General features: G+C 42.7%; 1 protein-coding gene across 5 annotated transcripts in view; it reads left to right on the plus strand.

Annotated features, from left to right (window-relative positions):
• The first annotated feature begins 8116 nt into the window (after positions 1 to 8116).
• The window catches only part of Mdm2 (MDM2 proto-oncogene), a 34623-nt gene continuing 28009 nt past the window's right edge, over positions 8117 to 14730 (plus strand). Inside the window, exons 1-4 of one of the 5 annotated variants that reach the window (XM_017801625.2) lie at positions 8117 to 8350; positions 8789 to 8890; positions 9033 to 9117; positions 14562 to 14636. In XM_017801625.2, coding sequence (XP_017657114.1) covers positions 9037 to 9117; positions 14562 to 14636 — 156 coding nt within the window. In that variant the 5' untranslated portion in view covers positions 8117 to 8350; positions 8789 to 8890; positions 9033 to 9036. The remainder of the gene's footprint in view (positions 8351 to 8788; positions 8891 to 9032; positions 9118 to 14561; positions 14637 to 14730) is intronic. The other 4 variants (XM_008846971.3, XM_029570331.1, XM_029570332.1 and 1 more) reach the window with 4 other exon arrangements.

Genomic DNA, 14730 nt, shown 5'->3' on the forward strand with positions numbered 1-14730 from the left:
CCAGCACTCAGGAGGCAGAGGCAGGCAGATCTCTGTTGAGTTCAAGGCCAGCCTAGTCTACATAGCAAGTTCCATGTCAGCTACAGGGAGACCCTGTCTCAAAAAGATAAAAAAAAAAAACCCACCAAAACAAAACAAAACAAAAACCCAACTTATTACATGTTTAAATTTTATTTCTAAAAATTATTTTTTCTCTGCCACTAGATTTCAGTAACCCCCTCCCCCCAGGCCCATCCCAATTGTGGCAACCCAAAATGTCAAAGATAATTACTTACATGGCCAAGGAAGACAGGACTAAAGGAGGGAAGAGAAGAAGGCACATTTGGGAGGTCTCTGTGGTTTCTGATTAGAAGTGCAAGCTTGTGGGGCTGCAGAGATGCTAAGAGCACACACTGTTCTTGCACAGGACTGAGTTACGTTCCTAGCGTCCATATCAGGCAGCCTACAACCACCTGTAACTCCAATTCCAGGGGGATCCCATGTCTCTGGCCTCTGTGGGTACCTATACTCATGCATACACACACATACACATAATTAAGAATAGTAAAAATGAATCTTAAAATAAAATGGACAGACTCACTCCTGAGAAATGACACCTAAAGTCAACCTCTGATCTCCACATACACACATGTGCATCTAAACACACAGGACTATGAAATTTCATGCACACACATACAAATAAAAATTGAAAAAAATTAATTCATTTTGTGGTATATATACTCTATAAACAAATTGAACTGCTGCAGTAAATACACACACACACACACAAACACAACTTGAAATCAAGATATTTTCTTTTAAATCAGAAATGAAAAGGGGAGCCCCCAAATCTAAATGGTAAGGATGCCTGAAGCCAAGGGTCTCTAGAGCAAGCAAAATGAGTGAGATTTCATTCCTGGGATGAGATTTGGACGTCCTGGCTGCAGCGTCTGAGGCTACCAGAACTTGGGGAGAGCACTGGTTGGGAGCCATGCTGTTTAGTGCCCAGCTGGAGGTCCCTCCCCTGAAATACTGAGAAACTGACTTACTTAGTGAAAACAGGGAGAGAAATCCAAAAGAAAGACTGAGTATTTCTATTCCAAGATACTGGACACTGCCTAAATTGACTTATTAAGTCATCAGGTCCAACGAGAATTAAACAATATTGAATGTTTATTTTCCTAATTAAACTGCTGGCACACCCTGAGGAATGCCAGAAGGCAAAATAAAAGTTCTGTTCTCCTGACCACTCCTCTGAGTTGTGGTGCCTTAAATATGTTCTCAGATGAGAAATACAATATTTACAGTGCTGTATATGGTCACAAACAAACAGAGCTGGTAAGGCAGCTGTAGCAGAGCACAATATACTACAGTCTGTTCTTGTTTCTTTGGCCTACTTTTCTGCTGTTTATCTTGGATTCTGGGGAACAGAATGATATCAGATGTCAGACATAATCTATGCAAATGGTATCAGCTCACAACAAAGAAAAACTACTGTGCTGCTCTTGGAAAAACAAATATCACGAGGACTGCTAGATGCTGGTTGATGCCTCTAGATTTAGATAAGGTAGAGAAAGCTCCCATTAACCCATTCGGGCAGCCCCTTATCACAGAGTGCATTTATTTTTAATCTCTTCATAGATCAATGGCTGAGACCCCTGGTGCCAGTTATGGTGATAAAATTCCCCCTCCCCACATCTGGTTCTGGGGACTGAACCTAGGTCCTCACCAATGCTGGGCAAGTGTGCTATGACTGAGCTACGTCTTCAGCTCTCTTTATACTTCTGGCTTTGACTTATGATCTCACTAAATTTTCCAGGCTGGTCTTGAACTTACCTTATAGGCCAGACAGACCTTGAACTTGTGATCCTCCTTCCTTAGGCACCAGAGTAACTGGGATTACAGGCCTGTACATTTTTACCACTTAGGCCCCATTGTTGTTAGGAGAGTTCAAAACCTCTCAGCAACCAGCAAAAACATAGACTTCTATCCACTAGTCTGCTGTCCTCTAGGGAAGGAATTCTAGGCATGCACTGAGCTTGGACAGCAGCCTTCCAACCTGCCTTGGGAGGAAAACTTTAATGCAACCGAAGACTGCAAGGCAGTACTACTTTAGGGAGATTTTAATTTGAAGCCCATACAAGGCTGTCTTTCAAAGGGTTTCTATGGTAAAAGCTACTATCTCTGCTTAAACTGTCAGATTTTCTAAGTTCTGGGTTATGCCATATCTAATTCATTCAATGAAAATTTGTACCAGTTGAATCTTTACTTGCATGCAGCAGAAAGCAGCACTAACCTCGAGTGATTTAAGAGGGAAAAAAAATCTATGGAAAGGAAATTAGCTCAATGGATCATTGATTAGTGAAGAACTATTCTGGGAGGTGGACAGGTAGAGATGAATCAGGCATAGCTAGAACCCCAGCCAAAGGGCATGCCCCAAACTAGTCCAGAGAGAACATCCTTCCCTCTGCTGGACACTGGGTAAATCTAATAGCTACAATGTTACAATTCCCAACTGTCTTCAGTCACCCAACCAAGAATGGATTTTGCAAATTCTTGGCTTTTCTATCCACTAGCTCTCAAGTTAAGTCTAGGTAACAGGCCTTTCTCTCTCATGGTCTCTCTCTCTCTCTCTCTCTCTCTCTCTCTCTCTCTCTCTCTCTCTCCCCCTCTACTTCTCCCTCCTATACTCTCCCACCCCCCACCCCTCCTCCCCCCCCCACCCTTTTTTTTTTTTTTTTTTTTTTTTTTTGAGACAGTGTCTCACTACGTAGCCCTGACTGGCCTGGCCTGGAACTCATTTATAGACCAGGCTGGCCTTGAACTCATAAAGATCTGCCTGCCTCTCCCCACCCTACCTGCCCCACCCAGTGCTGTTAGCACCACATCCAGCTTCATTCTCATTCCTTTTCTTTTTTTTAAGATTTTAAGCATATGCGTATTTCTCTGCATGTAAATATGCACTATGTGTGCTTTTCATTCTAATAAACCTCCTTGAAGGAAATTATGTCAGCTTCCCTTCCAGACCAACGGACTGCTGCTTTACTTCTTTTATATCAAAGTCCAAGTTGGCAAACCAAAGAGTTTGTTGGGTTTACTTACAGAGCATGGGGGGTGAGGGGTTACTTATAGGAGCATGAGTGACCCCCAAATCGGCTGTATTACTGCCAAGTTCCACCCCGTGGAGGATGACGACCTCAAGGAAGCCGCATTGTGGAGTCCCTCTTTTAGTTAATCTTCCACTTCCTATGTATAGCCTCTCCCAGTATCACTAGCACTTGGGGGGTGGGGTGGAGGGAAGGAGTACTGGCTGGAATATCAGGTGAGGGTCTTCAGACCCTCCTGTATACCTTTTTATTAAGGAGTGTCTGCACCTACCTACCTAGCCATCTCTGTACCTTTCTGCTTAGTTAGCTGCCATGGCTACCAGGCCAAGGTAACCTCTACTCCAAGATGGTGATGGGATGAGTATGTTGTGCCTGGAGAAAAAAGGCCACATTACAACACTCAGCTTCCTGGGGTTGGAGAGATGACTCAGACATTGAGAGTACTGGCTGCTCTTGCAGAGGACTCAGGGTCGGTTCCCAGCCCCCACATGGCAGCTAACAACCATACTTAATTCAAGTTCCAAGACATCCGACGCCCTCTTCTGACCTCTGTAGGCATTACATGACAAGGGTGCACTTATATACATGCAGGCAATACACTTACACATAAAATAAAAATAATATTTAAAAAATATCTTAAAACAAACAACACAAATACTCAGCCTCCCAGGTAGCTAAGATATGCCACCAAGCACAACATGAAATCACGTTTTGAGACAGGGTCTCCCTGTAGCCCGAGCTGTCCTGGAACTCACTATGTAGACCAGGCTGGCCTTGAACTCACAGAGATCTGCCTGCCTCTGCCTCCCGAGTGCTGGGATTAAAGGTGTGCGCCACCACACCCGACTGGAAATAACCTTTTTTACTATTCAACTCTGCCATCTTATCCAGGGCTTGCTTGACCTGAAGGAAACTCCAGCAAGTTTTCCACCTACAATAGTGAGAATGCTACCTCCCTTAGTGCACATCTTTTGCTGGTTGAATGGTTCAGCAACTTTTACATGAGATCTGATCTTACATTTTGGATTTATGGGGTATAAAGGAGATTGTCAATTTTGTTCCTTCAAAAGATGACTTCTGTTCCTGTACCTCCTTTAAGGGCTTCTATGGTAAAAGCTACCAAATGAGCTCAACTTGTGTTGTTCCCATGAAAACCAGAATCTCAGGCCAAGAACTGGCCCTTGGTGTGTAGCTTAGCAGAACACATGCCCACACTCAAAACTACAAAGACATTTTAGATATCTCCATCTCGGAGCAAGAAGGTGGCATTAGGAGCAATGTTATTAAAAAATAAGCATCATGAGTCAGTGAGGTGGCTCAGCTGGCAAATGCACCTGCTGCCAAGCCTGATGACCTGAGTTCAATCCCTGGGACCCACATGGTGGAAGAAGATAGCCAATTCCATAAGTTGTCCTCTGACCTCCACTTGCATTCCATGGTACCCTCACACCCACAGAATAAATAAAACTAATGAGTTTTTAAAAACATCATCTATCTGGTCCCCAGAAAAGCCTCAGGTAAGCATCATGAAGGGCAAAGTGACAAAGGCTAACCATAGGATGCAGGCACACAGCAGCACTAGGGTCTGCTTCCCTCTTTTTGGTATTGGGGACTGCACCCAGGTGAAAAGTATTGGGTGCAGGGCGCAAGAGGGACATTGAGGCAGACTGTCTCCTTGGGTAAGAAATTAGAAGAGTTATTAATGCCACAGAGAGACAGAAGGCAGCATGGTGGGGTCTCTGAGGAGAGTTCAGACCCACAAGGCAGAGTAGGATGTCCTTTATAGGTCTCAGAGGAAGGGGGAGGCTCCACTGTGGGCACCAAAAGAGCTGTGGGGAGAGTCTTGCATTGCTGGGAAGAATGTGCTCCTCAGAGGATATGGGGAAATGAGGAGGAGGGGCTCATCTAGTTAAGGTGTACCTGTTATACAGGTGAGGGAAACGTGAGGCCACCAGGAGTCTTTTGACATCCCAAAGTCTGGCTGTCTGAGAGCCTGTAAGCTTTGTTGGGGAAGTGAGAATGTTATCCGCCATCGCCCTGGATTTCCAGCACCTGGGGAGTCTGTTAGGGGATTAGAGATGTACCATCAAGCTATCAGTAGGAAGCTTGCCATTTTCTTTACCAGTTGTAAGAATCAGGCTGCTGGCAGGTGGCCATGGCCTGAAAGCATTCTGGTCTGGAATTCTAATATCAGATCTTGTGCATGCTAAGCAAGTATTCTACCAAGTAAGCAATAGCAATTGCTTTGGAGAGCAAATCCAGTTTGCTTCTCATTCCTCATGGTCCTTTCCTTTGGCAATAATATCATGATTTGATTCTGTGACTCTATGGTCTGGGTTGGTTGGCTTCTTCATTGATCCTCTTACTCTTTTGCTGTTTGAAGCTTTGACTCCAGTCTGAGCCTCAGTTCTAGATTTTCTACTTGTGAACTTTCTGTTCTGTAATGCCTCATCCAGTACTCATCAGTGACTGGTGATGTTTTGCTCCCTCCAGTCTTAGTGTTAACAGTACTGGGTCTCTCTGATTGGACCTAGAGTCATCTTGTATCCTAGCATCCATTATAGCAAGGGGTAGGACTATCTTGTTCACCTCTCATCCTATGGCAGTGCTTGGACTGCAGGGGACTTAAATGCTTTCCTCTTCTCTGAAGATGGAGTAATTTATTTACTTTTAATTTTTTATGTATGAATGTTTTGCCTGCATGTATGTAAGTGTATCTGTGTTATGTAGTGCCTGGAGAGGTCAGCAGCGGGTACCAGATCCCCTAGAACTGGAGTTAAGGGCAGTTGCTAGCTGTTATGTGGGTGCTGGAAATCCAACCCAGATCCTCTGCAAGAGCAGCCAGTATTCTTAACTGCTGAGCCATCTCTCCAATGCCTAGATTAATTTAAGTAGCAAACTGAAATTTGAAGTTGCATACAAATTTATTATGTGCAAATGCATGAGAACCTCATAAAAGACTCAAAGAAGGGCCAACTGATCAGAGCTTATCTAATATCCTGAGCTACAGAGAGAAACAGGAGCTTGGGGCTTCCCAAAGCAGGTAGCCTACAGGGGAGGGTGAGGGGACAAATGCACAGTAATTAAAAGGTTGTGTTGCTATACAGATAAAGAATCTGGAGTTAATGTTAGCACTGGCCCTCAGAGAAGCAGATGATAGCTTGCAGCAGTCTCTGTTTGACCAGGTGTGGGGATCTCCAGTCACTGTGAAATGACCTTACCCAGATTGTGTTTAGGTCTCAGCATATGCTACTGCTTGGGCCTGCTGCCAACTTTACTAATATACCTGTACCTTTATTACAAAGGGACTGGTTTTCAGAATGATGCTTGTGTCTGCCCTTTCTCTAAATTGCCAGCCCAAAATATGGTGCTATTTTGGGTTGGTATATTTTGTTGCCCCTAGTACACATAGTATATTTTGAATACCAGGTCCTTGAATTTTTTTTTTTTTTTTTTTTTGCTGAGCGATCTTCCAGCTTGTAAATCCGCTCATTGATGTTTCCAATCTGTTGCTGAACTATCTCTTTGGCTCCTATACATTCCAGTTATATGGTTTTTTTTCAGTCACAGGATTTCATTTTTTAAATAAAACTAGTATAATCTCTCTCCCTTCTCTCTCTCTCTCTCTCTCTCTCTCTCTCTCTCATTAAATCCTATCACTTCTTATTTTCTGCTCCTCTTCTTTTCTGGCTGTATTAGGAAACGATGACTATCAGTTCTTCTCTTCCTTTCTGCTGTAGTAATTTTCCCATGAGAACTTTTTGAAAACAAGAGCAGAAGGGAAAAGTCAATCTAGGAGGCTTAATTCTGTTCAGTGGTTCTGGGAAGTCAGTTTGAAGTAAATTACTTGTTTATATACTTCCCATCTTTACACACTGCCCAATGAGTCCAAAGCCTTAATTATGTCCTTGGCATTTAAGACTCAAATCTTACAACATTTTCTGATGTTCATGTAAGTCAGATTAACTTATTATTGCTCAAGTAGTCCTCTTACCTCTTCTAGCTCTTTTGATGTCTTTTTCTTTCTCCTTTTTTCTTTCTCTTTCTCTCTTTTTGGTCTTTTTGAGACAGGGTCTTCTTGTAGTCCCAGCTGGCCTGGAACTCACTATGTACACCAGGCTGGCCTTGAACTCACAGAGATCTACCTGCCTCTGCCTCCCCAGAGCTGGGACTAAAAGCATGCGCCACCATGCCCAGCTTGATGTTTTTCTTATGCCCTGTAATACTCTGCTTTTAAGTTTTATCACTGTTCTCCAAGAGCATTAATGTGTGGTGGTTTCTGAGGCTTTTGTGAACTGCCTCTACACTCAGTAATTCCATTTTGAATGCTTATGATTGTTCATACTAGCACACTTACTGGCATTTGATACTTAATACTATCACTTACTTTTTGCACACATACAGAGTTTTGTTTTGGGAGATGGTCTTGAGATTACACACATACATGGCCATATATATGGTCTAGGCTATAGAGTGGTCTCCACTCCTTTTGTGGCTTGGGCTGGTCTTGAACTTGAGCAGCCTCTTGAGTATTGTGATTACAGGTATATACCACCGAAATTTTTTCTGTAATTTAGGATGTTATCTAAGCCTCCACGACAACCACCAACTAGAACGTTTGTAAATACCGGCGTGTTAGTCTACTTCAGGTGTTATTTTTAATGTTTCTTTAAAAGTTTGGCAATAACTCATTTGTATACGACTCCAGCTGCTCGCGGAATGCGCTTAAAATACCACACAGCTGTTATTTTTGGTTTCTTTTTGGAGGGACCCACACGAGAATACGTACTACCCTAGTTATGGTTGCGGTCGGAGGTGTAAACACAAGAAATGGAAAAAAACCAACATAATTGCTACAGATTCTGCGCGCACTGCGCGGGAACGCGACCCCGCCCCACCTGTCACGCCCCTGGCCTCAGCTCGTCCCCTATTGGCCCGAGACAGCGTGGCCAGGCGCGCATGCGCAGATGCCCGGATGGGTCGCAGCTTCCGGCGCGCTCCCCACTGGCGACAGGGGGCGCGCGCCGCGGAACTCTGCTTTGTTGGGGCCCTTCACCGCCCCGGGTAACTGAAGGGTGGCCCGGAGCCGCCGGCCGAGGTCGGGCGGCACTCTCCGTGAAGAGCCGCCTTCCTCGCCGGGCTCCGAGCGCCCGGGCCCCCGAGCAGCATGGTTGTCGAGTCCCCGGGCGTAGGGCCTCCGTGCTCCCCCTGAAGGACCCGGTCCTGCCCGCATGCACTCAGCGCGGAGCCGCAGGGAGGAGTAGGTACGCGCCGGAAGGGAAGCTCCGTTCCCGGCTGGGCTGGGAGGGTTCCCCATCTCGCTCCGCGTTTCACCTTCGCCGGCCTATTGCCCAGGGGCCGCTCGTGGACCAGCGAGGCTCGCGGCTGGGTGACCGTTTTCGGTTGGGAGGCCCTAGCGTTATTGCCAGGAGGGAGGGCGGGTCTCCACGGCCGCGCTGGGGGCGGGCCTGGGGCTCCCGGCAAGCCCCGCGGCTGGGGGCTCCGGGGTCGCTGCCTGCTCGCCGCAGGGGTCGGCCGATAACAGGTGTCTGAGCCTGGCTCCGGCTGCGCGCCGTTTGCTCCGCTGGGCGAGACTCGGCTGGCTCCCTGGGCAGGTTGACTCAGCTTTTCCTGTTGGGTTGGTCAAGTTGGGACACGTCCCGCGCCAGTTGTGGAGGAGCTAAGTCCTGACTTGCCTCCAGCTGGGGCTATTTAAACCGTGCCTGTTTCTCAGCTGTTTGCTGGCGTGTGGAGACTGACACCCGAGGTCCCCCAGGTACGGCGCGTTTCCGACGTTGATCCAGGTAAGGAGCAACTTGCTAATCAAATAGCTTTGATTTTAAAAGATATTGTTAAAAGCATTGCCTCATATAAGCTTTTGGTTTTTTTTCGCAGATATTTTATTATTTCAAGTTTTTATCGTGTGTGTTTTTTCCCTGTTTGTAGGCCAATGTGCAATACCAACATGTCTGTGTCTACTGATGGTGCTGTAAGCACCTCACAGATTCCAGCTTCGGAACAAGAGACTCTGGTTGGTATTTTTGTTTGTAGTGTATACAAATAACGTATTTTGCCAGGTAATCAAGTACATTCAATAAACCTGAATAATAACGAAGTTCCTTAAATAAAACGGTAATTAACTTAAAATTCTACTTTCTCAGGTGTAATTACGTTAGAGAGAAGTCACAGTAAGAATCTATATTTTTATAGCCCTTGATTTCAGGCTTTAAAAATGAAGTCCATCACATTTGGTATTGATGTTGACATTAGGCTTATGATATGACCTATTTTTTTGTAGTTTTGCCTGTCACCGTTTAACTTTTAAGATGATACCTAAAAGTTACAAAAATGATTCATGCTTTTTAAAGATTTTAGTCATCAGAAAAAGTACATAAGGTAAAAAATAGAAAATTCCAGTCTTTACTCTTTATTTTTGAAATTTTCTATTGCATATTAAGGTATAAAGCTGCTCAACTATTTTTAATGGCTGTGTGGGTATACCATTTTTAAGAATTGTTTATTCCTTTATAGCTTTGTTTTTGGTGTCAAGGATTGAACCCAGAGCAGCTTTCGTGCGTGTGGGTGTGTGGGTATGTGTGTGTGTGTGTGCCTGCACTCTACCACTGAACTACTACTACTCAGCCCCACTGACCTACTGGTACGCTTAAGAGCTGACTCTTGTTTTTGAGTAATATAAATAGTTCAGTCGTGTTTCCATCTTAACCTACATTCTACGTGATTATTTCTGTAAGAAAGAGAAATAGAATCCCAAGTTCTGAATTAATGCATGTTTGATTGCTAACTGGTAACTTGCTCAGCAAAAGGTTATGACAGTCCTTATTCCTGCTGACACTGAATATGCCTTTTTTTATTGACATAATTGTACATATTTGTGGAGAGTAGTATGGTAATTTGATACGTACAAGATACAATGATCAAATCAAGGCAGTTAGCTTTCCTTCCTTAACTGTTTATCATTTCTGTGTTGGAAATTTAGTTCTTTATAAAATACAATAAACTGTAAGCTAATGTCTTTTGGCAGTACTGTGTTTCAATACATGTGCTCCAAATCTTCATTTGTTAAATAACTTCTTTATTCTGGGGTTTGCCTGAAACCTATCCTCCCTCCCTCCTTCCCTCCCTTGATAGTTTTTTCTTAATGGCTTAATTCTCTATAAGTCTCTGCATTTCAAATGTAGTTAACTTGTTTACAAATACTGTATTTGGGGGTGGTGAGATGGCCCATCTCACTTAGAGGACCTAAGTTCAGTTCCTAGCACCCATGAAACACCCATTCTGGGTGGCCTTACAACTGCCTGTAAATCTAGCTCCAGATTGTCCAGTGCCCTCTTCTGGCCTCCTCAGGTGCCAGGATGCATGTGGCATACATACATAGACATATGTACATGTAATTAGAAATAATGCAACTAGGGGCTGGCGAGATGGCTCAGCAGTTAAGAGCATTGACTGCTCTTACAGAGGACTCAAGTTTGATTCTCAGCACCCACATGGCAGCTAACAACTGTAACTCCACTTCCAAGGGGATCCGATGCCCTCTTCTGACTTCACTGCATTGTGGGACATGGCTGCACTTGGATGCATACGGGCAGTACACTCATACACATTAAAAAAATAAAAATACAATTAGTGAAATCTAAGAATTAAAAAAGTTAAATACTGTAATGCAACTTGATGTGTCTTTTCCCTATTGAAAATATTTGTTATTCAATTTTGTTTACTTTTAATGGCTTGAATTTTTCTGTAGTACTTTCCCATTTCAAGATTATGCGGTTATACAGGTATTTCTGTATTACAGCTTTTTTTTTTTTTTTTTTTTTTTTTTTTCTTTTTGAGACTTTTTGAGAGGGTCTCCCTGTAGCCCTAGCTGTCCTGGATTCGCTGTGGAGACCAGGCTGGCCTCGAACTCACAGAGATCTGCCTGCCTCTGCCTCCTGAGTGCTGGGATTAAAGGCATGCGCCACCATGCCCGGCAATTACAGCATTTTAAAAGTTTTACACGTAAATCTTTAATTGGAATTATCTTTGTGTTCTTATGTAGAAGATTACAAAGTGCTTTTTATAGTGGTTTTTTATTAACTTTTGTAAGCCTTAATAAGAAACTGACTTAGTGCCAGGAGTGGTGGCACACACCTTTAGTCCCAGCACTCAGGAGGCAGAGGTAGCTGGATCTCTGTGAGTTCAAAGCCAGCCTGGTCTACATAGTGAGTTCCAGGCCAGCTAGGGCTACAGGAAGACTCAGTCTCAAAAAGACCAAAAAAAAAAAAAAAAAAAAGAAAGAAAGAAAAACATCAGAAGAGCTAGAACAGGTAAGAGGGACTACTTGAGCAATGATAAGTTAATCTGACTTACATGAAAGTCAAGAAAAAGTTGTAAGACTTGAGTCTTCTTTTTTTAAAAAATATTTTTATTTTATGTGTATTGAGTGTATTGCCTGCATGTATGTGAGTGCACCCATGTCATACAGTGCCGCAGAGGTCAGAAAAAGGCTTCGGATTCCCCTGGAACTGGAGTTAAGGATGGTTTCTAGCCGCCATGTGGATGCTGGGAATCAAACCTGGGTCCTCTGCATGAGCAGTCAGTGCTTTTAACCGCTGAGCCATCTCTCCAGCCTCGATTTGAGTCTTCTTAAATGCCAAGGACATAATTAAGGCTTTGGACTCAAAAGAAAAAAGAAATTGACTTATTTAACATTGAGTTACTTCATTATGTAAAAATTGGGAGGTTCTTGCTTAGGTAGTACATGTGCTAAAATTGATAAATGAGCATGATCTCTGTATAGAGTGACATAAAAAATTAAACATTAAAAAGTAATCTTTGGGGGCTGGAGAGATGGCTCAGCGATTAAGAGCACTGACTGCTCTTGCGAGGACCCGGGTTCAATTCCCAGCACCCACTTGGCGGCTACGAACCATCCTTAAGTCCTGTTCCAGGGGAATCCGAAGCCTTTTTCTGACCTCTGCAGCATTGCACGACACAGGTGCACTCACATACATGCAAGCAATACACTCATACACATAAAATAATAATAAATAAAATTTTAAAAAAGTAATCTTCAATTTTTTTCTGAGAATGCATCCTTTAATCTGAAAGTAAAGTTGTATCTATAAGTGCACTTGTAAGTGTGTGAACCTAAAACTGAGTTGAAAATAAGAAAGTCTTAGAAAGCTGGGTGTGGCTGCACATGCCTTTAGTTCCAGCACTGGAGAGGCAGAGTCAGTGGATCTCTGTGAGATTGAGGCCAGCCTGTTCTGTATAGCAAGTTCCAGGCCTTTTGTGGCTACAGGAAGACCCTGTCTCAAAACAAAAGTCTTAGAAAAAAGAAAAAATGTGTGAACAAAACAATTCAGTCTTATATTTAGTATGCATTTTAAGCTTTTTTCAGTTACTAAGTAATTTGTTCAGTAGATTAGCTGGAAATAGGTTTTTAAAAAAATACTGTTTTTTATGTGTATCAGTGTATTGCCTATATGTATGTAAGTGCATTCATGTTGTGCAAAGCCAACACAGAGGTCAGAAGAGGTCATCAGATTCCCCTTGGAACTGGAGATACAGACATTTAACCTCCATGTGGGTGCTGGGAATCAAACCTGGGTCCTCTGCAAGAACATCCAGTGCTCTTAACTGCTGAACTCTCTCTCCATCCTGCTGAAAATAGTTTTAAGTTGATTTTTGAGCATTAGATTTCCAAATGGAACTTGTGTCAGATTTCAATGTTATGTATAGGACAGGGGCATGTTGAAGACATGTACAGAGATACTGGTTTGTGTTGTGGCAAGCTGTAAAAATGGGAGTTTTGCAGATATTGACACATCCCCATCCGAAGGAAGGAGAAAGTATAAGCACATTACACGCCTCCTTCATCCCAGTTTTTCAGACATGTTCTTTCAACTTTAATCAAGTAAATGTATTATCAATATTCCAGGAGCATTTACCATATTTAAAAAATAAATTTAATGCTGGCAAAAAATAATGTTCATTTTAACCCTGTTTATGTTACCATCATGAGGCCATATTCCAGACCACATAGAGGGACAACACCACATGAACATCAGCCCCTGTAACTATAGCAGCATAAAAATAACTGTCCTTATTGGACATCCATGGGGCACCTTTAAATATAGTTTTTAGTGGTGGGCTACAACCCAGCAGGTGGTATGATCATTAAAGCTGTGAAAAACAGAACATCTTTAGAGAGGGTGTTAATAAACTTTGGTTTCTGACTGTACCAAGTGGCTTTAGCAAGTTCAGTGCCACTTTATCATGGTGCTCTGTGGTATTGCTATACTGGTAGACGGTACTAGCTGTTATACTGGCCTTAGCAGCTGCTCTATGAGTGGCTATTTGCTAGTTAATTAATTTTTTTTTTCTAATGTGTATGAGTGTTTTGCCTGCACATATGTGGGTGTACCATCTCTGTGCCTGGTACCTGCAGAAGTCAGAACATGGTGTCAGATTCCCGGAACTGGAGTTATGGACAGTTGTCAGCTGGCATGTGGGTGCTGGGAACCGAACCGGGGTCCTTTGGAATAGCAGCAAGTGCTCTTAACTGCTGACTCGTCTCTCCAGCCCACCAGTTATTTTTTAAAATACTACTTGGAAACCTAGATTAAGGTAAGGTAAGCCACAGCCTTTAGGTTAAATTTGGCCTGCTACCTGTTTTTGTAAGTAAAATTTATTGTAATGTGTTCCTACTATACCATTGGTTTTAGTTGGATAGATAGTCAGACATGGAAAAAAAGAAAAACTTCTAGGTTCTCTGGTGTAGTTGGAATGTTCCTTAAATATAAAAGAACTGTGTTTTGTAAATTTTTTCAGTACCTAGCCTTGTTTGGTGCATTGTAGATGCTCAATAAATGATTATTGAGCAGATATTTGAAGTGTAAACCATATAGGATGAAAATGTTGAACTGTAGTTGAGGGATATGAATTGTAGTTTTAGAACTGCTTGTTACAACAACTGCTCATTGTCTGCATGGGTTAGTTATTTAAATTCTCTAATAGACACCTGGTCTGTAGCAGATTGTTATGAGGACTCACTCTGAAGAGGTATTCTGTTATGCATTCTCTTAAATTCACTTAATAGCAAGCTCATTGGCTCTGCACAGTACAGTAAGCTTATTGGATCTCAACTGTTTATTATTGTAAATCAGTAAGCAGATGATAGAGGAAAAGAATATTTATGGTCTTGGAATTGGTATATTTTTTATCACAACTAATAGTACTTGATGAGTCTTTGATATTTACATAATTAGTTTCTCCCAAACAGCTCCCCCCGCCCCCCCAAACTCTTGAACATCTGTGGTATTCAGTTTACTTAGTCTATATTGCTGAGAGGTTTGACTTTGTAAAATTGTTAAATGTGGTCTTTATTGGATTTCTTTCTGGACATTTGCTACAGGGCTTACAGTCTAGAATAATTGTGCAAGTCTAATAGCCTCTCTCTTTCTTTTATAGGTTAGACCAAAGCCATTGCTTTTGAAGTTACTAAAGTCTGTTGGTGCCCAAAAAGATACTTATACTATGAAAGAGGTAAGCAGAATTGATAGAGAAATAGCTAATATGGCCATACTTAACAGTTTTTTCAAGATCATGGGTGAATTGGTGAATAGAAAGATTTTTATAA

This window comes from Nannospalax galili, unplaced genomic scaffold (genome assembly GCF_000622305.1).
Source record: "Nannospalax galili isolate Female #2095 unplaced genomic scaffold, S.galili_v1.0 scaffold463, whole genome shotgun sequence".
NCBI lineage: Eukaryota > Metazoa > Chordata > Mammalia > Rodentia > Spalacidae > Nannospalax > Nannospalax galili.